At 47.5% G+C, this 22,626-nt stretch overlaps 1 protein-coding gene across 1 annotated transcript in view; it reads left to right on the forward strand.

Moving 5' to 3' along the window:
- Nucleotides 1–2,495, forward strand: part of LOC311175200 (centromere-associated protein E-like) — a gene marked incomplete at both ends in the record, with an annotated part of 138,012 nt that extends 135,517 nt beyond the window's left edge. The window contains 2 exon segments of the mRNA XM_084240113.1: nucleotides 271–430; nucleotides 1,996–2,495. Of these exon segments, the coding sequence (XP_084096239.1) occupies nucleotides 271–430; nucleotides 1,996–2,495 (660 nt within the window).
- Between the last annotated feature and the right edge of the window lie 20,131 nt (nucleotides 2,496–22,626).

A 22,626-nucleotide genomic window follows, 5' to 3' on the forward strand; every position in this document is an offset into this window, starting at 1 on the left:
AGAACTGGGGTACTGGCAAGAGACAGACTGGGGAATAGAACTGGGGATTGACTGAGACACACTGCTGAGAGGAGCAGCAGGGGAGACAGAAGATGTCTGCTGTACCATGTGGGTAGCTCCCTGGCCGCCAGGGATCAAGCTCGTGCTGTAGTGGCTGCGGGTGCCTTCACAGTGCTGCGTCTTAACTCCTTGCGCCACCAGGGAGGCCCCTAATGTTCATTTTAGTTGGGAGAGTCCAGGACTTCTCCTGGGTGCTCTCTACTCTTACAGCCTGGTTGGGGCACGAACCCCGACCGCGCATGGAGGGCGTGGCGTATGCAGATGAGCAGCGCATGGAGGAAGCTGGGTCTGCTGCGCTTGGCCCTGCGCGGGCTGATCTGGGGGCGCAAGTGCCCCTTCCCCACCCCGGAGTGTTTTCGGGCCCGGCGAGGTGGGGGCAAGGGCCGTCGCGGGCGTCGGGGTGGGCGGGCGGCGGGAGCCGAGCCATGGGTGCAGAGCGAGGCGGGGAGCCGGGCGCACGTGGCGGCGCACGGGCCGCTCCTACTTACCTGGCAGGGGAGACAGGACGATCACGATCACGAAGGTGGTTCTCCCAGGGCGAGGCTTGTCTGCTGCACCCCGGGCGTGCCGACCCCTGTGGCTTCCCCTGCCGACCCCTGCGGATTCCCCACCTGCGGGAAACTCGCTGCGTCATGTGTGGCGGTGGGTCTGCGCCCGCGCTCTCCCCTGAGTGTGTGTCCTAAAGGGAGATTTGGAGGAGGTCAGCTCTCCACCTTTTTGGTTCAACTCTTTCTAATCGTGTGAATTGCACGTGTGTCATCTCTGATGCTGTGGCTCTTGTTCTCACAGAGTGGGTGAAGGCCTCGTGAGTCTGTGAAAGATTCCTGGCGCTTGTTTTTCAAAGGACCTTTTACTAAATTGCGTTAAATTCCTTGTGCACGGACGCTCCGCCCGGGCTCCCCTGGTGTGCACCCTCACCCGCCCCAGCGACCACCCCCCCCCCCCGCGTCACCTACAAAAGTGAAGAGTCTTTTAAAGTTTTAAGGATACAGTTCTCTAGTTTCTCGTGTTTTTTTTTTTTTTTTTTTTTTTTGCAGGATAAGTGATTCACGATCAGTGTTTCAGCAACACACCCCGTTAATCATACGCCCAGTTGAAGTCTCTGGAGCTCCGGTGACAGCATGCTGTTGTTTATTATTTTTAAAGATTTATTTATTGGGCCTCCCTGGTGGCGGAAGGGGTTAAGTCCGCAGCCACAACAGCACAAGTTCCATCCCTGACCACGGAGCAACCACGTGGCCCAGCAGAGCTCTCCTGCCTCGCCAGCTGCTCCCCTCAGCAGTGTAGATCCCCCTTTACTGCTTCCTACTCTGGGGAATCCTCTCGGAAACCCCCACAGCTCTGGCCTGTACCCCAATTCTTGTATGCATAAATAAATAAATCTTTAAAAGAAACAAAAGACACCCGACAGTGCAGGCAGGGGCACACACTCCACCCCTCGTGGTTGTGAAAAAGCAGCAGCGTCAGGAAAAGCTGCCAAAGAGAAAAGTCGATCTGAGGGAAGAAGATGCTCTCACCCAGGTGGAGCAGGTGGTGACAGCTGAAATGGATCCTAACATGGAAACCAGGATGATTTATTTTGGGGGTGATGTGCTAGATCCCCGGAATATTTTGGTTCAATACAAAATGGAATATTGTGATGAAAACACAATATTCCATTTTGTATGTTGTGTTGTATGTTGTGTATTTTGTATGTTGTGATGAATGTTTCATGGGAAGCAAAATACACGGTCAAGCAGGAATCTGAGCGTGAGCCAGAGAGCACCTGAGCTGCCCTGAAAGTTTCCTGTGCATTTGAAGTCCCTGCAAAGTCTGTCTCAAGGTCTCCCCCGAAACACACCAGACACTGAGACCCTTTGAGGGGCGGCTCCAAGCAGATCCGGGGCGCGCACCGGGGTGGGGCTCAGGGCTAGAGCGGGGGTCTGTGGCGTCCAGGCCGCCGCTCTGCTCGGGCGCCGGGGCCTCTGCGGCAGCTCCTGGGTCCTGGGCGCGGGAGGCGTGGGGCCGGCGAGGGCGCACCCCTGGGCGCGGGGCCGGAGCATATAAGGCGGCGTCCTGGCGGCCGGGCGGGTTCGGGCCCCCAGCGAGAGCGGCGGCGAGAGAGGACGCGCAGCGGCTGGGACAGGAGCAGACCCCGCGGGAACGACGGAGAGAGCCCCGAGAGCTTCCAGATCCCCGGGCGCTGGGGGGGCCTGCCCGCCTTGAGCCCCCCACTTCAGCCCCGCATCCCGGCCCCTCAGCCCCGGGCCCGCCCAGAGAGCACGGAGAGTCGGGGTTCACCAGGGCCGGGCCTCCTGCCCGCCCTGCCCCCGGGCGCCCGGCTGTGCTGTGGGGGAGAACGCGAAAGGCCCCGTCAGCCCCCGGATCCCCGGGACCCTCTGCCCGTGTGCCCGGAGCTCCCGGAGCCGGCCCGGGCGGCAGGACCCGGCGCCTAAGGGAACGCAGCCCCCGAAGTGCTGGGACGGGAGCGGGGTGCGGGGTGCGCACGGCGGGGGCCGCCGACGGACTTGGGCCCCGCTCAGAGCAGGTCTGGGGCGAGCGTCCCTCGAAGCTCTGCCCGTGGGGGGAGGGCGAGCCTGGAGGCGCCGGGAACCCCCAGGAGGCGGCCGCGGCCCGGGAGCGGCCGCAGGAGACTGGAGAGGAGGGGGGAGCTGCCGGCGGGGCCCGCCCAGGACCCGAGCCGAGGCGCAGGCGCAGCGGCGGGGGAGCAGGAGCCCGATGCCCCATCCGCTCGCCCGGCGCTGACTGGGCCCCCGCCACGGATGGCGGGGACCCCCGAGAACGCCAGGGGCTGGGGCGGGGGACGCCTTCTCCGTGGCGCCCGCCCGGGGAGGGGGAGCGAGGGGATCCTCTGCAACCCCGGAGAGGACAGTCGGGGCGGCCTGCAGCGGCCTGGGGGGAGCTTCTCCGTAGCAGGCGGGAGAGTCTCCAAAAGCCGCCCAGAGGCGCCAAAAGCGGGCGCCCAGGTCAGGATCCCGGAACGGGGGGACACAACTGCGGATGCTCCAGGAGCAGCGGAGCCGCCTTGGGGCCCCTGGGGGCGCGGCCCGTGGGCTGGAGAGGGTCAGGGCCCGAGGAGCCTCAGGGCGCGGGGGGCCCTGTGGGGCCCTGGCCTGTGGGAGCGCCCATGGCGGGGAGACGCCCGAAGCGGCCCGCGGGGAGCGCGCTCTCCTAGGTGGGCGGTGCCCCCCGGCCGAGGGCTGCCTGAGCGCAGGGGCCGCCCGCAGGGAGGTGAGGAGACCTGGTGCGGCTGGGATGGCAGTGAGTACCCCTGAGTCTGGGCGGGTCCCCCCAAGAGACCGGAGGGTCTCAGACCTCAGAGTGCGTACCCCGGGTTGAGGGTGGGGGGCGGCCTGCGCAGAGCCCGCAGCCTAGAATAGGCCCCGAGCCACACGCGCCTGCTGGGGAGGCCGGAGGCCGAGAGTGAGCAGGGGCTCCCCCTGGAGGTAGCGCGGCTGCGGGGGGGCAGTCAAGCGCTATCCTGGGGGGGTGGGACCTTCAGAGGAGCTGCCTGGCGGCGGCGGTGAGGAGAGCCTGATGCGGCGGGGACGGCAGTGAGTACCCCTGGGACTGGGCTGTCCCCCCAAAAGAGCTGACTGTGTGATGTCAGAGTGCGCGCAGCGGGGGCTGGGGGTGGGGGGCGGCTTGGGCCGAGACCCGGAGAAGGCCACCAGCTGGGCGCTCCAGCTTGGGACTGAGCAGTGGTTCCCCCTGGTGGAAGTGGAGGTGTGGGGGGGCGATCTAGAGCGAACCTGGGGGGGGGACGCGTGCAAATGAGCTGCTCAAGAAACCTTTCGGGGTGCCCTGGCTGTTGGGAGCCAGTTTCGGCTGTGTCCATTGTAGTGCTCAGGGGCGCAGCTCACCTGGGTGGGTGCTGGAGGCAGGGCTGACTGGCCAAGAGAAAGCCAGGTGCAGGCTGTGGAGAGAGAACACGTGGCAGTGTGGACTGAGGGGTAAGAGAAGACAGCGGCCTTTGGGGGTTTGCTCCGAAAACCTTTGTGGCAAACCTGGGGTCGAGAAAGGGGCGTTTGGGAGGAAAGACACCGTGCACAGCCTGACGGTGGACACCTGTGAGGAGGGGTGTGAATGCTTCCGGGGCACACCTGAGGTGGGGGCTGTGAAAATAAAGGTTGCTGAAAACAGACAGCAGCAGAAGACCGATGGGAGCGAAGAAACTGAAATAAGGTAAGAGGGGGCAGAGGGTCCAGGGCTTTAATTGCAGATGGCCAGAGGGCTCATAGAAAACCTGCCCTGTGTCCTCCTGCCGTTACAAAAATTAAAAGAGAAATTTCTGTTCACTGCTTAGAAAAAGCCCCAGCTCCCTGCTGAGCTTCCTGTGGGGAGTTCAGCCGGGATTCTGCCGGGGTCAGGGGACCGTCCTTGGTCTCCCCTCTCAGTGTCCAGCCCTAGGCCGCATCTGTGAGCACCCGGTGCAGCACTGGGCCCGGACTATGGGCGCAAGGGGATCAGGGGCTGTGGTCCCCGCTTTTCTAGAGCAGAACCTGAGCATGGGTGCTTGTGCATGTTAAGATCCAGGTGCCTCCAGTCAGCCTGGGCAAGGCGCGGTTTTGGCCCAGGGTGGGGGAATGCAGGTGTTTCCAATGCTGTAAGTCGTAGCTTCGTCCATGAGGAGACACAGGTGACTGCGGCTCCTCCCATGGGGCTTGGACTTGACTGTTCTATATAAAGGGAGATTTGCGCCGCTCGTTACTGTCCATCACCCTGCGCAGCTCCCGCGGCCTCCACGGTGCCCCCTCTGTCCTGGCCGCCAACACTGTGCACCCCATCTCCAGTGCAGGGCCCCATCTGCAAGGTCCCAGAGGTGGGTAAGTGCCCCCAAGCCCGCAGATGCAGGGGCTCCACGCCACAGCCGCCCGCTCTGCTGAGGTGTGCTGCCCGGGGTGGACAAGCTGCTCCTGGAGAGACTCCCCCACCCCAGGTGCTGGGCCTTTGCTCTTGATGTGCGCTGCACACGCTGCCCATCTTCCAGGGGTGCCTCTTCCAAGGGCTTTCTTTCAGGGGGCCTTCCTTTGCTGTGTGTCTTTGGGAGTGTCAGCAGGGCCAGGGCTGAGCGCACGGCCTGCAGCCATCTTGCCACACTCTGCCAATTTTCTTAATAAGCAAACTTTATTTGGTTGCTAATTTAATTTGGGGCATCTGTGAAATCCATGCTAATATGCAAATGTCAGAAATGTTTTTCACTGCTACATTGGGAATTGTGCATATTGTTTACACAGTTGAGTCACAAAGCTGAGAAAATGTGAGCACTGGATGTCTGGTTAATAAAATCAACCACCACTCGGCAATTTAGGGTGAGAATCTGATCCTGTGCCCTCTCCCTCACCAGGTTATTAAATGTTTATGGTACTCTCATGTCAACTTCCAACAGCAAATCTGTGTTGTGTCAAAAAAAAAAAAACAACAAAAATCGCAACTCAAAACTTATTGTCCTGCAAAAGTGGTGGCTGGCATAAAGGCTGTAAATAAATATAACCAGGTGATGCCTGTGGGCCCCCCCAAGACTCCACCCTCCCAGGACTCTCTTGCTTTGCTTCCCCCCAGTTTCTGCCATTGCCCCGTCCATGGTGTCCAGCCTCCTCTTGTGCCCGGACTTGCATTTCATGTGCTTATTGGTCATTTGATATTTTCTTGTGAGAAATGTCTAGTCAAGGCCTTGGTCCATTTATTAATTGAGCAAAAATACTTCAGTTGCTGCTGTGGGGTCTATGGGCTCCCGCCACCTCTGGTGTGTGGCTGTGAATGTTCTCTCTCCTTTTGCTGGTTCACCGTTTTGCTCGCCTGATAGTGCCGTGTGGCCATGTTTTTAAAATTTCAATGAACATTAACCATTTACTTCTGTTGGTGTCCTGATGACTTTAGTGTCAGATGCTAGAATTTATCAAATTCTGTGCCACGTCACTTTTCCCTGACATTCTTTTTTAAGACTTTCTGCATGAATTTTAGCTCTTACATTTAAGTCTTTGATACATTTGGGCTTGTTTTTGTATGTGATGTGGGAGAAAGGTATCATTTCATTTTCCCAGCACCCTGAATTTTGAAAAGACTATCCTTTTCTCATGGGCGAATGGTTACACCCTTGTCAAAATATTTGCCCATGTAAGTGAGGACTGGGCCCCAGGCTCTCCAGCCTTTCCATGCCTCTCTGCCTGACCTGCACTGTCTGATCACTGGTTGTGACATTAAGAGTTTTCCAGATGACGAGTATTGTCAAATTCAAAGGCACATTAAAGATATAAATAATATCTTAGTATTTTCAAATTTCCATTGGGTTTAAAATGGCTTGTTTTTTGTTTTTAAACCATTTTAAAATGGTTTTTGTTTTTAATATTGGTAATTTAATGTTTTAAAACACCTCCACTCAGTGAATGCTTTCTGAATAGGCAATAATGGCATTTGCTTTTTCTTTAAGGAGCTTACTAATTTTATTAAATTTTCAAAAATTGTCTCGGTTTTATTGAATTTCTCTAGTATTTTCTTTTTTAGTGATTTTTAATTTTATTTTCAGGTTCTGGCTTCTCAAAATGGTCCTATTTTCTGCTAATTAAGGAAATGAAGTTATAAGGTAAGTATACTTTAAAAACTTCACCTGTAATTTTGCACCTTGAATTTCTTAAAGAATTCTGGTATTCCCTTGGAAAATAAACACATGGTTCCTGACTTTCTGAGAGTTTAAAATAGAAAATTGGTCATATTGGTGAATAGCACTCACCGTGTTTGTGATTGGTGATCAGTCCTTTGTATTTTCTCTGTATTTCTCATGTTTACATTCTCCAGCCCCTAGTGCCTGTGTTTGGTGACTGGCACACTTACAGCTCTGACATAAAGGGCTAACTGTGTAGAAACACAAAGTTTAGGGGGATGAAAATGTAGCCATAATCAAGGGCACCCTGTGTTGCCACATGGCAGGCTAAGAAAAGCCCACTGTCTAGATTACATGGAGAGTTTCAAAGGTAGGAAGTGTCTGTTTCTCCTCATGATTTTTTTTTCTTGAAGAAGTGCACATACCTTCATAAAATGGCCCACTTTTTTCTTCTGGGAGTGCAATTTCATTTATACTGAGACATAAATTTTACATCACTTCAATGCTTGTCCTAGAAATTAAATTAGTGGTCATCAAATATTGGGGGTTATTCAGTACTTGAAAATCTGATTAATTTGAATTAATTTTTAATGCATGTAGAGTATAAGTTGTCCACAAAGAGCACAAACATGGATCAAGGCAGACATGACTTAGTATATAATTCAAGATGCTTTCTCCTGTCTCCTCAATACTTGAGAAAGAAAAAATGAACCTGGGCATTTATTTTATTATTTAGCTTTATTAATGATTTGAGGCTTTCCATGCAGCTCAAATAAAATTGTAATGCAAATAGATGTTTGATTTTTTTTTTCCCTTGCAAGTTGGCTTCATAGAAACTGCAAACCTAGGTAAGTGACTGCTTTTAATATTTTCAACACTTTGAAAATTAATTTGTTGTGGAAAGCAGAATATATGGCTTTGAGTTTAAGATGACAAGAAAGTGGTATAATCCCTGAGAGAAAAAATTCTGACCTATTTAATTGCATATATGTGTATAACATCAGACTTCAAATTGCCACCAATTTCTATCAGATTTCTGACATTGTTTTATCTTAATCCTGTAAATTCAGATTCAGACTATTTACTTGAAGCTGATCATAATTTTCCTTCAGAATGCTTAATCATTATGCCCCCCCCCGGCTTTTAGCTATAAGATGTCTAAAAATAACCCCAGTCTTTGAGGTTTTTACACTGGTAAATACTATTACTTTACTGTATGGCAATGCATTTACAGCCAGATCCTATTTATTGCTTTTCGGTCAAAAATCTTTAAGCAGTGACTTCAGTCATACTGAAGATGTGCGTTTCCCCAGGAGGGACAGAGAGGGTGTGCTGTTTGCAGTACTTTGAACAGGAAGATGACTAAAGATGGGGTCTGAATGACTACATTTAGCTGCATCTTCGTTTCTGTTTGGGTTTCTGCTGTAACAAAACACATGGGTTGGGTGCTTTGTAGATAACACAAACTGGTTTCTCATAATTTGGGGGGTAGGAAATCCAAGATCAAGGCACCAACAGGGCCTCTGGCTCCTGGTAACCTCATGAGGCAGAGGGCCTGGCCTTCTCTGGGTCTCCACCTAGATACTAGTCCCATGCCTGGGGGCTCTGCCCCATGACCTGATCATGTCCAAAGGGTCCCATGTCCACGTGCCATCCCATTTGGCGCCAGGCTCAGAGTGTGGGCTAGGGTGGGGGCCACCTTTCCTTCACAGTAGGTGGAGTGCAGGTGGGCAGGGAGGGCTGTTCAGAGACGGGGAAGGTTGGAGCAGAGAGCAAGGCCTGGCCAGGGACTCACTGGACAGATGGCCTGGAGCGAGCTGCTGCCTGGTCCGGGTGGCTCCAGTGCCAGTTCTGCCTCTGGGGAGACCCTGTGCCCTCTCCTGTCAGGGCCCTAGGGGTCTTGAGATTTTCTCCTTTCAACCGGGTGACATGGTTAAGACACCAGCACCGCTTGTATGGTCAGCCCTTGCCAGGTTCATCTGCTCCCACTTTTCACTTTAAGGTCCTTTATTTCTTTCATTTGGTATTTTTGAATAGGAAAACAATGGTTGGGTTTAAGTAATAAACTTAGAACTGAGATGACTGAGAGACAGAAGTGGCAATCGATATTGCTCACCTGATTTCAAGGAGCTGGAGAAGCAGAGAAGAGACACACTGAGTGCATTCTCTGAAGGGTGCAGCATGAGGTCACGTCGATGCCATAGAGGCGGTCACCCCTCTGGCAAGCTCCGCTCCTTCCATCAGAGGAGGCCAGGCCATGGCGCTTCCATTACCTTTACTTCTCAGACTGCTGGAAGTGTGCCTTGCCAGGGTTGGGGGTAGTTGGGACTGGGCTCCTCCAGGGTGGATGAGGGTCCAGGCTCTCGGTGAATCCTGCCTTGTGTGAGCTCTGGTCACTGCAGGCGCTGAGCTTCAGGGAGAAGACCCTGAACACAGTGGCTGGGCAAGTTGCTGTGCTACCCGCTGGGGAGCGAGGGGCCCCTCCATGGTTCTCATACTGTCAGGCACCGTGTTCCCCGTGGCCTTGCGTGGACTGTGCCCCAGGCTGCCTAACACCAGTGAGGGCAAGGAGGACGTCTTTGGGACAGAGAAAAGCTTATATTTGCATGTAATTACATAGGACGACACTAGACTGTTACAGAGGAAAATTGCACATCCCCTTTTTTCCTGTGAGGTAAAGGAGCATGATGGTGAGGAATGTGAGTTCCACAGCCACATGGCTCAGTCATTCCCAGCTTTGGAGCCGCTGACTGCCTGTTGGCCTCCCCTGCCATTCCTAAGTCTGCTGGCACTCCTCGGGGCAATGAGGGAGGTGGCAGGCCTATATAAAGCAGATAAAGCAAGCACAGGGCAGTTGGTGCTCACAGAATATTAGCTAATGGGATGATTTCCTAAAAGAATTCATAAAGCTTTTCTTGAAAGGAAAAGATTGAAACCTCTGATAGCCAGTTTCTCGGTCTCCCCTCCTTGGTCATCTCCTCTGCACTTCTGAAGGCTGCCGGCTTGGCGGTGACCCTCAGTTTGTGCGCAGCTGGTGTTTCCTATGACTAGGTTGGGCTTAAGGGTTTGGGAGACGAGCACCAGGGAGAGGAAGCTCTCACGACGCCTCAAGCATAGGTGACAACGGCTGTCAGTGCCAGCCTGGATCACGGGGTTCAGTGGCATCTGTATGGCCAGTAGGTTCCTTTTCCATGATCTGCCCCAGAACTGACCTGCTAAATGTGTGTTCTACGTCTGGGGGCTGGTGGGACGCCACCTCCCAAGGGAGGAATGCCATGAGTTCAGGGATTCCTTTACATGCAACATAGCCATGGATATTCCAGCAAAGATAGTAATGCAACACTTGCTAAACGCTTGGGGAGACAGATGTAAATATCCCACTTCCTTAACGTCCTTTCCTTCAGTCCTAGGGTTCATCAGAAGATCTTGTTTGAAGCGATTAGGACTGTACTCAAAAAGTGAATCTCATTCATTCTGTATTTTTCATCTGGGATTACTTGATAAGCGACCTGTCTCTTTCCCATCGACTGGCTTGTCTAGTCATCAACGTGTCATTATGGAGTGTCTCCATGGATCCGTATGAGTAATGGCTGTTCTCTTTGGGCTGTGTTCTATAGCAGTAATTGTTAACTTTGTTACTCAAATTGTTTCTCTTTTGGCCTCTCAAAGCTTTTTAAAATTTTTTAAAAATATATTTTTTACATCGTTTTTCATTTTTGCACAATGTATGCATTTTCATGTTGGTCATAGTCCCCGTACAATTCCCACCCCCCTGGTTTTGATCCTACTCCCTTCTCCCCTTGTAGTGTGTCTCAGGTTTATAGTTGCTTGTTGATTTTGATTTTTACTTTATTGTAATTAGTCTTTTTCCTGGTCCCTTAATTAGGTTTTCTAGATTCCTGCTGTGAGTGAGACCATCCGGTATTTTTCTTTTTCTTTCTGGCTTATTTCACTGAGCACAATCCCTTCCAGCGCCATCCATGTTGCTGCAAATGGCATGTGTTTATCTTTTTTGATTGCTGAGTAATATTCCATGGTGTATATGTGCCACATCTTCTTGATCCAGTCATCTATTTTGGGGCATTTGGGTTGTTTCCATAGCTTAGCTATTGTAACTAATGCTGCTATAAACATAGGGGTGCAGGTGCCCTTTTGAATTACTATTTCTGTGTCCTTTGGGTAAATACCTAGGAGTGGAATTGCTGGATCATAGGGCAACTCCTTCTTTAGCAGGTCGAGGAATCTCCACACAGCTCTCCATAGTGGCTGGACCAGTTTGCACTCCCACTAACAGTGCAGGAGAGTTCCTGTCTCTCCACATCCTCGCCAACATTTGTTGTTGCTTGTTTTTTTAATATGTGCCATTCTCACTGGTGTGAGATGGTATCTCATGGTAGTTTTGATTTTCATTTCCCTGATAGCAAGTGATGTTGAACTTTTTTTCATATGGCTGTTGGCAATTTGCATTTCCTCTTTGGAGAAGTTTCTTTTTAGCTCTTCCGCCCATTTTAGCTTGGTGCCTGTATTCTTTTTGGCATGACAAATTCTCCAAGCTCTCCTTGAATTTTCCCTACCCTCCCCCTTTCCTAAGGGCCCCAGCTCATTTCATTAAAGAATGGCAACTAGACACATGGTTTGGGGAGGGGTGTCCTCATGGCTACGGGTGTCATTGCTTCCCAGGCCCTGATGCAACCAGAGCCAGGAAATTCCTGTGTGTCTGTAATCCTGGGGCTGCCATGTCTCTATGCATGTGTCTATTTGTGAACATAGTCAGGGAACTACGAGTCTTGCCAGTGTGTCGGCTCTGATCCAGCGCCCCAGGACCTGGTAGCCTTCCTGCCTGCTTTTTTGTAACTTCTGTCTCACAGGGAGCACCCTGACTCCTGTTGTCCATATTCCAGAATTTATCTTCATGTGTCCTCCAGTGTGTATGTGTGTGAGGAGGGGGACACGGGGATTCAGAATGGCTAACCTATAACACTGAGAATCCAGTGTGTCAGCAAGGGTTGATGTGTAGCTTCTTTTGGTCTTTAGTCCTGACAGGATCAAGTTGCAACACTTTCCCAAAGTTACTTAGATCAGCTTCTTTTCTCCCTCACCCACGTCCCCGAGGCTGCCCCGTACACTTGTGAGACAGGCAGACCCGTTCTCCAGTCTGTGGTTCCACCCTGAGGTCCCCAACAACCACATTAACTTCTTTTGTGTACAAGTTTGTCATGTTGTGCACAGTTCTCAGGCTTTCAGTAGATGTGTGAGGGACCCCACACGACAGCCCCATCCTAAGATTCCCTCCTGGGATTCTCCTCCCAGTCCTGGGGCTTGCTTTGCTATGGTGAGTCCTGCACGTGTGACTGAAGACCATGGTGAGAAGAGGGTGGCGGTACCGGGAAAGGCTCTGTCTCCGAGCCTGCCCACATGCACACCCCAAACCTATAGTTTAGGAAATTCCAGAGCAGAGCAGAGCACCCAGGATACACCCATTTGCTCTCAGAGTGGTGATGAAACCACACGTCAGCCTCTGGACAGCTCTGTGAGCACGCAGGAGAGGGCGAGAGCGGAAAAGGGACCGTGGTGTCCAGGTTCCTGTGAAAACAGCTGCATCCCCACATCCACACGTTGGGTGATGGGCACTGCTGGACTGGCTGGATGGGGGTGGGATGCCCGGAAGCATAACTGGAGGTCCAGAGGTAGCTAGATTTTGAGGCAGTGAAAGCTTATCATGATGACGGCACCCTAGTCTTTCTTTAAAACAGCCAAGACTTGTCAAAACCGCCCTCTGCACCTTTGCTCTTTGTCTGTGAAAACACAGCCTTCTAGCATTTTAACAAATGTCTGTTCTCAAAATTTGGTAACATGGTAGGTGTCGGTGAGCAGGGAGGGTATTTAATCTATCATCTACACAGCCCTTGTCAGGGTGAAAGGGCACTATTAATTAATGAGGCTGAGGCAGAAGGTATCAAGGTATCTGGCTCCAGGGGAGCCAGTACATAGGATCATCTTGGCTTTGAAACATCTGTTCTGAGATTTGGCTGGAGTCTAAACTTGCTGTCAAATTTGATATCACTGTTGCTTATGTTTCCCGTATAATACTCAGCAGAGCACACATCTTTGATAGAGAGCAACAGATAAGCAGTGATGAGAGCTGAATACTGAAATTTTGGTTGACTCACTCAGTAACCAAGTCACTTCTGAACCTCAGTTTTGACATTAAATCTAGTTTACACACAGTAGAATTGAAAAGCATTAGTCCTGAAGTGTACGTGAATGTTCTTGGCGATGTCCTTCTGACTCTGTGGCTTTCACTGCAACCATTCCTGACAAGTGAAACAGGAGCACGCTTTTCTTTATGAAAAGCAACTGAAATTTGACCTATAACTTAGTATTATTGCTGTTATTTTGGTCACTTGCAGATGTGTTCTATTGAACATGACTAATGTTGACAGTCTTGTATTATGAAGAAAAATGGTTGGTTCTCTTTATAAAGATGTATTTGGTCGCAGAGAGGATTAATTAAAGAAGATTAGCTTTCATGTCCTCTATTTTTCTGCTACTGGCTGAAGACCAATGTAATTGCCTTCAACAGAAACAACAGAATGGGGCCTCCCCTGGTGTCGCAGCGGTTGAGCACTGGGCTGCGAAGCTGCCCGCAGCCTCTGCAGTGCCGGTTCGATCCCCGGCTGCCGGCGGGCGAGGGCCCCACATGGCACGCAGACCTCTCCTGCCCTGCCCACTGCTCCCCTCAGCAGTGTATTTCATCAGTCTGCCTGTTCTGTTCCCCACTCTGGCTCTGGTGAATTATATCACCCTCCAGTGCTTCTGACTGTACCCAGTGCTTGTATAAATAAATCTTAAAAAAAAACAAACAAAAAAACCCAAACACTCCTTTAAAAAAAAAAACAACAGAATAAAATATTTGTGACAAATTGAACCTAAAGGGTTGGTTTAGAAAAGGTCTTGCAAAAAATGGTTACTCTTCTCACAATGTTTGGTTTGGGCTTCAGGTGCTGATTGGCTGTTAGGCATGGAGTGTGTGGCTATAAACGAGAAGCCAGTTTCACTGGGCTAGCAGAGATGGGAAGGCCTTTCGGAATGTTTTGGGGCAGCTGTCTTGTTACTTGAACTCCTGAGCTGGCTAACTCCCTTTGGCGTCAGCTGATACAGAATGGATTATGGAAATCCTGAACTACTCCACAAATGCCACTAAAGTGAAGAATTCATAGAAATTGCTGCAAATCAGCCTGTTTGATCATCCAGATTCCAGGTTTTCCTCCTGCTTCTCTTTGCCTTTTTTCTTATGCTGCATCACTTGCCAGGCACTTCTTACTGACAACACTTTAGTTGGGAAAGATGAAATTGGTGACTCTTGTTGCTCTTATTTTTATTTTTAGTCCACTTGATACCCAATATGTGCTAAAAAAAAATACTTGTTTTGAAAATAGTCCTTTCTTCCCATATGTCTGAAAGGCTGTTTCCTAGTCCTGCTCCCCAAAGCTCTAGGCACTAAGCTTTCCATTTAAAATGCACCTTATCTTGTCAGGCTTGGTGTCCAGGAATGGTGTGCTCAAGAGTTTGGTTTATCCATGATTGCACATAGCTGAATTCTTCTTAGGAGGCCATATTTAAAGATTTTATAAGGGTGCTCTGTCTTCTGTTTTTCAGTTATAGAAAGCAACCAACCGATCAATAATTACTGCAGTAATTTTGGAAAGCTTTAAAACTTTTCCACACAGTTTCATAAAATTCATACAAAGGCTCTCACTGGACTGAATCTTCCTTTATTGGCTGATATTCTATTTATTTTTTTCCTCTAACCTCGAGAAGCCACTTTCTTGGGAGATGCCCCTTCACAATGAAGAAGGCAGCATGGGGTTAGGTTAGCGTGGCGCTAAGGGGGGCACCGTGGGTCCTGGCTGCCTGGGTGTATAAAGGTAACAGTCTGATCATCTTCTCAGGGACTTATAAACATTAACTAAGTAAATTCAGGTAAAGGCCTTGGCGTTAGGGCCGGTATGAAACAAGTAATCCCACTTGCTGAGGGTCTACTGTGCCTGAGGCCTGGTGAGGGCCCCGGAGGGGCAGAGCTGTGAAGAACCTTCAGACCTGAGTGTAAGAGGCAGAACACCAGGCGCGGGCCTGTGGCCTGGGTGTCCGGGCCAGCCGGGCAGATCAACGTGGTACCCGGGGGAGGAAGCAGGGACTTGGTATGGGACAGGGGTACGCGAGGAGTGGAGACAAAGCCAGGATCATCGCCAGTCTCATTTATTCAGTAACGTGTACAAGGTTATATAGGGTTCAGAGGGGGAGGTCTCTCGTTATCTCGAACAAGGAGAGACCACCAATACAAAAAAGCCACAAGGAGCAAGCAGGGGGAAGGGGTCAGTCGTCACAATAGGAAACTTGAAACCTTCCCTGGAGCTAACATTCAGTACCTGCTTCAGGCAAGAACCCGGATGTTCAGGTCTGGGCCCCAGGTCTGGGCCCCGACACCTGGGCTGATGTGGGTCGCAGCCTCAGTCCGTGGGGTTCTGCGCCATTTTCCCGGGGGCTGTTCCAGGTAATGGTGGCCAAGCTGCCCAGCTCGATGGAGGAGAGCAGGCGGCCTCAGCTGATGTCCTTTGGAGGGAGGGCTGTGGCCTCAGCGCTGGTGGCTCTGTGAGGCCCTTCCTGGAGGTTGGGCAGCTCGCCCAGGTGTTCTACTGACTTGGAAAGCCTGAGACTTAGTGGTTTTTGGTTTAAACAAGTTAGAGAAGTTTTATAATTTTGCATCAGAACCCTAACCAATAGAGTGGGTATTATCTTTTTTCCCCACATGACTTTTGAAGAAATCAGACTCCTGACAACTGTTCACACCTGACATCACATCTACATTCCTTCAATTCTCAGTCCTTTTCTGGGTCATGTTGTAAAAGACATATTTTATTTATTTATTTATTTATTTTTAAATAATAAATTTTATTTTTATTCCCCATACAATTGCAACCCCCCCATTCTGACCCCAATCCCTCCCCTCCCGCCCCCCACCCCCCAAAAAGTGTCTCTGGTTCATAGTTTTTTGTTGATTTTGATTTTCACTTTCTTATAGTTATTCATTTTCCTGGTCTCTTATTTAGGTTTTCTAGATTCCTGCTATGAGTGAGACCATCCGGTATTTTTCTTTTTCTTTCTGCCTTATTTCGCTGAGCACGATCCCTTCCAGCTCCATCCATGTTGCTGAAAATTGCAACTGTAAACCAGAGGTGCACTGCAGGGTGTGAGAGGAGAGAGTGGTATCAAAGCAAGGTGGAGTGGGAATTGTATGGGGACTATAACCAAAATGAAAATGCATACATTGTGCAAAAATGAAAAATGATGTAAAAATGTATAAATTAAAACAATAATAATAATAAATTTAAAAAATAGAGGTGTTCATTCAGGTTGCAGTCATATTCTTTACATGGATTCAGCTCTTTAAAAAGATAATGTTGTAGGGTCTCCCCAGTGGCGCGGTGGTTGAGCATTGGGCTGTGAAGCTGCCCACAGCCTCTGCAGCACTGGTTCAATCCCTGTCCACTGGTTTGATCCCTGGCCGCTGGCAAGGGTCCCACATGGCATGGTCGACCTTTCCTGCCGCGCCCACTGCTCCCCTCAGCAGTGTATTTCGTCAGTCTGTCTGTTTTGCTCCCTGCTCTGGGTCTGGTGAATTCTGTCACCCTCCCACGCTTCTGACTGTACCAAGTGCTTATATAAATAAATAAATCTTAAAAAAAAAAGATAATGTTGTACACCAGTTTGTGCACATCTGCTACTGCTAGAATCTGCTTTTCTCTGTTGTTTGGATGAAATTCAAAAAGGGCCTGACTGAGTTGCTTCTAAGTGGTTGACTGAAGCAGCTTATGTAAATGGTTCTATTTGCTTAGGAAAAAATGACCTTCCCTGTAGAAGCTTGCAGTGTCTACACACACACACACATACACACACACACACACACACACGAGGAATTAAGAACTGCTTTAGGCATGACTGATAGGTTTAAATATATATATACAAGATCATATTCTTTTTTTTGTTTGTTTTTATTCCCCATACAAGACCATATTCTTATGAACTCTACCACATACTAGGTCATGACAGAGTATATGTTAAGCACCTCAAATACTGTATTCTTCAAAAGCAAATGCCACTAGTCTGTGGCTTATCTAACTATAAAGACCTAAACATTTCTAACTCAGAGCTATAATCTTTGACAATTTTCTGCTACTCTGGCATTTCTAGGCAAAAAATCAAAAAGATAAAATTGGGTAAAGCTATATTCATGAACAAATTCAATTTTCAGTAGATTTACAAAAATAAGGCAGTACTTGTTGCAAGTACATTTTTTCCTCCAAAATGGTATTTGTTATCAGAAAAAGAAATTAGTTTAATTCCCAGGAATTTTTCTCTCAATTATACTGCTGCACCACCATAGGGAGAGGGTCATTTTTTGGTACCTGTGGTTGTCATTTAGAATAGAAAATAGCAAAAGCCAGAAATTTATTGTGCGAGATTCACAGGGCAAGTACAAAAAAAAGCTTGATTTATTTAAGTTTCCACTTCAAACTGCCAACAGGATGCTGCATTCCAACGTCTGCATTGTATTAACACTGGGAAAATATAAAAAATAAAATTTAAGACCTTTAAATGGTGATTCACACTGCCTTGGTTATCTGTATTAGAATGGCAGCAGATTACTATGAACCTCATAGTAGGTGAAAACTATGGGCAAATTAGAGTTGAACACTAGAGGTCTGTCAGCCTTCCAGTCAAATTCCCTTATCATGTACAGAAGGCTGCATATGAAGTGAGGGTAGCTGAGGATGGTGGATCTGGATCTGAAGTTAACTGCATCCTGGTCTCTCCTGCCAACATCATCATTTCTAGAATATTCTGATAGGGGGATTATATTGGGTTGTCAGAAAACACATGCCATATTTTTTCTATGTTTTCTACACAAAAATGAGTCATGACTTTTCTGACAACCCAATATAAAGATAACTATTCAATGAAGATAAAACAAACAAGCAAAAAACTGTCATCCCATAGAAGAAAATAACACAGATGGCAATAGCAATCTATTGTTATTCAGCAGTGACAGCTCAAAAGCACTGGCCTTTATCATCACTGCAAGTATTAGGCACCAATGAAGGTCCAGTGAATATACATTGTACATGCCTAAGTAGCAGAGATACAAACAGAAAGATTTCCCACCAAAAATGACATCGAGGTCCCCTACCAATAGACTCTAAATTAGGCTCCCATGACATCCAAAAGGCAGGTAGCCTTTCAGAGTCTGACTACAATGCTCCTGCACTACAATCTCAACAATTCCAGGGGAAATCTATTTTTGCAAACTTCCGAGTCCCTGATGATTAAGGGACAGTTGTTTTAAACCAAAGTCCCTGAACCTAGAAAAAAAAAAAAAAAAAACGGGTGCTTGTTCTAAAATCAGGGGTAACTGTCCCTATGCATTTCAAAACCCTTACTGCAATAAAGATGTGAGTTATGGAATTGTGAGGCACATCAAAACAGGAAGTCTATGAAACTGGATATAGTTTACAGACCAAGTCAAATAGATGTACAACACATTTACAAAACAACCTTCACCCTTTTCACATTAGTAGAGTTTGGCATTCAACCCAAAGCACACAAAAATGCTGCATATCATAATCTGCTCCTCTGCTTTTTAATCAATTGCCTTTCCCTTATGCTGTGCAGATAATGGGAAGAGATCCAAAATGACATATGGAAAAAGTTATCTGTTGACCTAAGGTTAAAATGCCACCATCCTCTAAAGAATCCAATGCCCTTAAGTACATCCATTCTCTGGCAACTGAGCCCCACTTTCATCCTGCAACAATCATTTAAGATGATCGACTCTGTGCCAAGTACTATACTAGACACTTGGCTTAGAAACACAAAGGAGATGATTACTGACTTTAAGCAATAATCTTGCAGGACCAGGCCAAAGGAGGAATAATGACATGTAAAGAAATAAATCCAACATCTAAGTAAAAAAAAAAAGAAGAAAAAAAGTAAGACCTTTCACAGAACCCAAAAGTTTGATCAAAGTTTTCTACTTCAAGTGGAATGTGGAATTTGTGGCAATCTCCCTCCTTTAATACCTTTAAGCCTTGAACTCTTCAGACTATAAATTTAAGCAGAGACTTGAAAGATAGAGTCTTAAATATGATGAGAACAATCTTTAAGGACCAAGTGAATGAATCGCCTAAGCTCTGAGCCCCAGGCCCAGATCTCTGCAGTTTCTTACCTCAGTCTTCTCCATAGGTGAGTAGAATAAAATCATCTTGAGTTCCTGATTTTGGCCAATAATAATCTTTAAGTCCATGTTTTTCAACTCCAACAGCCCAAGTCTGTTTGGGATTTTACACTTTATCAACTACTTTCACATACTTCTCTGTGGAACGTCACTGCCTTCATCTTACAAATGGAAAAACTGAGGCCCCTAGACGTTCAGTAATTTCCGCAAGTTAAACAATAAACCATCAGAGGAGCTAGAATTGTATCCCTGGTGGGGAGGGCAGGTATACCCTTCCTCTTACACAGCACCAAGTGTTGATTCCTATCATAGAACCCCTGCCTGCTCGCCCTCCTTTTCTTTCTACCTTATAACCTATACCCCTCCAGTCCCTACCATACTGGATCTTAATCACTGAAAAACAAGACCAATTTCAGTCATCGTAGAAAAAAGGCATATAAGCATATTACCAAAGATCTGCTCATGTAGCTTAAAGTTCATTCACAGACCCCTAGATTAATCAATGTACTTGATCCTCTCTACCTATCCCATACATCCCCAAATGGCTCATCTCCTAAAACTACTCTTTGATCAGATTTCAAGCCTCAATATTGTTCAATGGGTTCCTACCACCTAGTAAATGAACAGACACTCATCATTCCCCTCACATCCCAGACTTTCCTGCTTCTCTCTAATGAGTCTACTACACAAATTCCAGATCGCTACTCTAGTTGATAGCTGCCATCCCTCCAGTACAGCTGGCTCCATTTTCCCCTCTCTGCTCTAAATCAGACATCATCTACCCCCAGCTCCACTTATAAAAGAATCCAGTCTCTCTGAACAGACCTCACAACAGAACTCATTCTTCCTCCCACACACGGGCCATTTCACCTTTCAGCAGCCCTACAGTTAAAGAAATAAACACAACACAAAGAACCTCTTCCTTGTGTTAAAATGAAAATCATCCCATCTTTCATTAACACCCATGATACTGAAGCCACAGATAATGCACCAGCGGGACTCCACATGCTGTCACCTGGCTGCTTGTCTTCCTGAGTGTATCACATTCCTGCCACACCCGGAATGCAGCACAGTTCTCTCTGCTGGAGAGTGACAGTGCTTTTGTCCCCAACAATAGCTGAGCACAAGAACACAGAATAGCCAGGCTCTTCGCTGCTTTGTCTGAGCAGTGCTCTGTCAGTGCTGCCCAATACTTGCTAACTTCATGGGCAATCACATATTAAGTGGAAGGATGCTACTGCCTGTGAGGTCTTTTTTACTTGTGCTGCATTGAAGCCATATTTCCTGGAATTAAAGGTGGCATTTTACATCGTCCTTATTCCATGTTACTTGCCAGAATCATCCCATCGAGATTTTTTGGTCATTGTGGATTCTATTTTCCAACACATTATTTGTCTTCCCGATCCCCAGGGATCCAAAAATGTGATTAACTTGCCATCAGTGTCATTTTCCAATGAAATGTCTCACATGTTGAATAGGCCAAGGATAAGTATCCCATCAAACCTACTGCATTCTTCTCCATCATCATTCTTCAAACATCCAGACCACATTTTTATTCTCTCCACTCAGTAAATGGATCTGCACTTTTAATGTACATCAGATTCTTCTGAGAGACTTGGCAAGAATGCAGACTCCTGGGTCTCACCTCCAGATATTTCAGTAGATATGGAATAGAGACCCAGAGACCAGATTCTTAACAAAGCTAAATGCATCTAATATTGTGGTGAAAAGTCCACAAGTTAAACACAGTGCCCTAAGTCCTTTTTTTTTCCTTCATCAGATCATATTTACAATATTGATGTCTCTCTCCTCTGGGATCTTGTAGCTACAGAAAATTCTCATGATAGCATGGTTCCTGTCTGGTTCTGCACTGTATCTCTAGTGATCTAACATCCTTAGGAAAACTAGGAGCAGAAGCAATTATTTGTTGTTATATAATCTTCATCATCTATCACTCCTGTCATACACAAATGCATTAAACCCGCTGCTCAAGAGGTGAACCCTCAGACTCCATTATTATGCCAGAAATGTCAAAGGCTATGTAAAACATAGGCTAGGCGTATATCTTCTGTTGCACCATGAACATGAAAGATTAGATAAGAGGAAGTGAACAGAGATACATGAGAACCTGGCATATGACAGAGTTGACATAAATCAGTGGATAAACATGGAATGCTCAATAAAAGTGCTGGGGAAACTATCCATAAATAAAAGTAATATGAATCCTTCCTTGTGTCATATACCATATACACAAATAAACAGTAATTAGATTAAAAACATAAATATAAAAAATGTTTTAGAACTGGCAAGTGAGAGGCAAGCAGAGTTGTTTGGAAGAAAGGGCACATACCTCTTGAAGCAGTGCGCCGCTGTGAGGACCCAGCAGCTGCTCAGAAGTGTGGCCCCACAAAGGAGCCTGCCATCTCCATGGGAAGACTTCAGCCGGAGGGACACTTGCCAAGGCCAGCCACCCCTAGGAAGAAAGGGCGGCACACAGCCACGTCATTAAAGACAGAAAAGCCAAGACAAGCACTCATTAAAATAATGACACAGAGGCTTCTGGGTGAAGAAATAGGAGCATCAAAGAGACCCCAGGACACAAAACCCCTCCTAGGTGCAAAGTGGTGCCCCTCCACCCTGGAGCTGACATGCTGGAGAATGACATACAGGCATTTATAAGCACCCCCTCTCTTAGACATTCTTAGAAGGAAGTTGAGGCTTCTTTATATTTCATGATTGCAAATGTGTTTTCTCCCTTTCTCCTACCTCACTTAAGCAGCCTGAAGTATTTAGTAAGCAAAGTGCAGGTTTTCCAATAGAAAATTAAAGAAACAATAAAATTCTATTGAGTCAAGTCTGAAACAAACATATTCTAAACTAAGTGAATCCTTGTAGTGACACATTTTTTTTCAAGTCTTCTGTCAGCTATTTTGTTTCTCCATATAGCTTCTCTGCAACACATCTGTCATATAAATCAGGCGTGATAATAGAAGAACCAAGTCTATAAAAAGTGAGTGAGTGAAGGTCAAAGAACAGTGAAATTATCAATGTAATCTGTATTTAACTCCAAAATATCTTTTATTAGAGAACAATGGGAATAAAACAAATCCCTTAAGCAACAGTAGAAAATTCCCACTTTTTTAAACCTGTATGACTATCAAATAATTCTGTAACATGGACTCTTTCTTCTGAAGAACCCTTTACCTTAAGGAATTTTTCCCACCAATGATCCGCTTCTGCCGCCGGTGCAGTAATCTCAAACCACAAACCGAGGAGAGGGACTCTGAAGCAGAAATAGCTCATTAACTAAACTGTCATACTGCTGAGGGTGGGATAAAGACACAAGTGACAACCCCCCAGTGGCTTCCGCCTCTATTTTAAGATGCCTTTTCTCTTCAAATTATAGGTATTTTTTTCCTCTAATAAAAATAAAAAAGTTGTTTTCTCATTTAATCAAGGTAATAAAATTTGCAAGCCTGCAGGGAAGTTTATGGGGTTTCCCACATTCAGCTCTGAAGGGGCTCCACAGGTTGCAAGATGGCTTGACCCTGTCCAGCATATCATTCTTAAGTGCCTACACCTCGTCCTCTCCTGACTGATTACAGAGGTCGTCTTGGAGTTCAGTAGCATTCAATAAGATGAGCGATCTGCCAATGCAGTGATAGTTTAAATT

This window comes from Talpa europaea (assembly GCF_964194135.1).
Source record: "Talpa europaea genome assembly, chromosome: 8".
Classification (NCBI taxonomy): domain Eukaryota; kingdom Metazoa; phylum Chordata; class Mammalia; order Eulipotyphla; family Talpidae; genus Talpa; species Talpa europaea.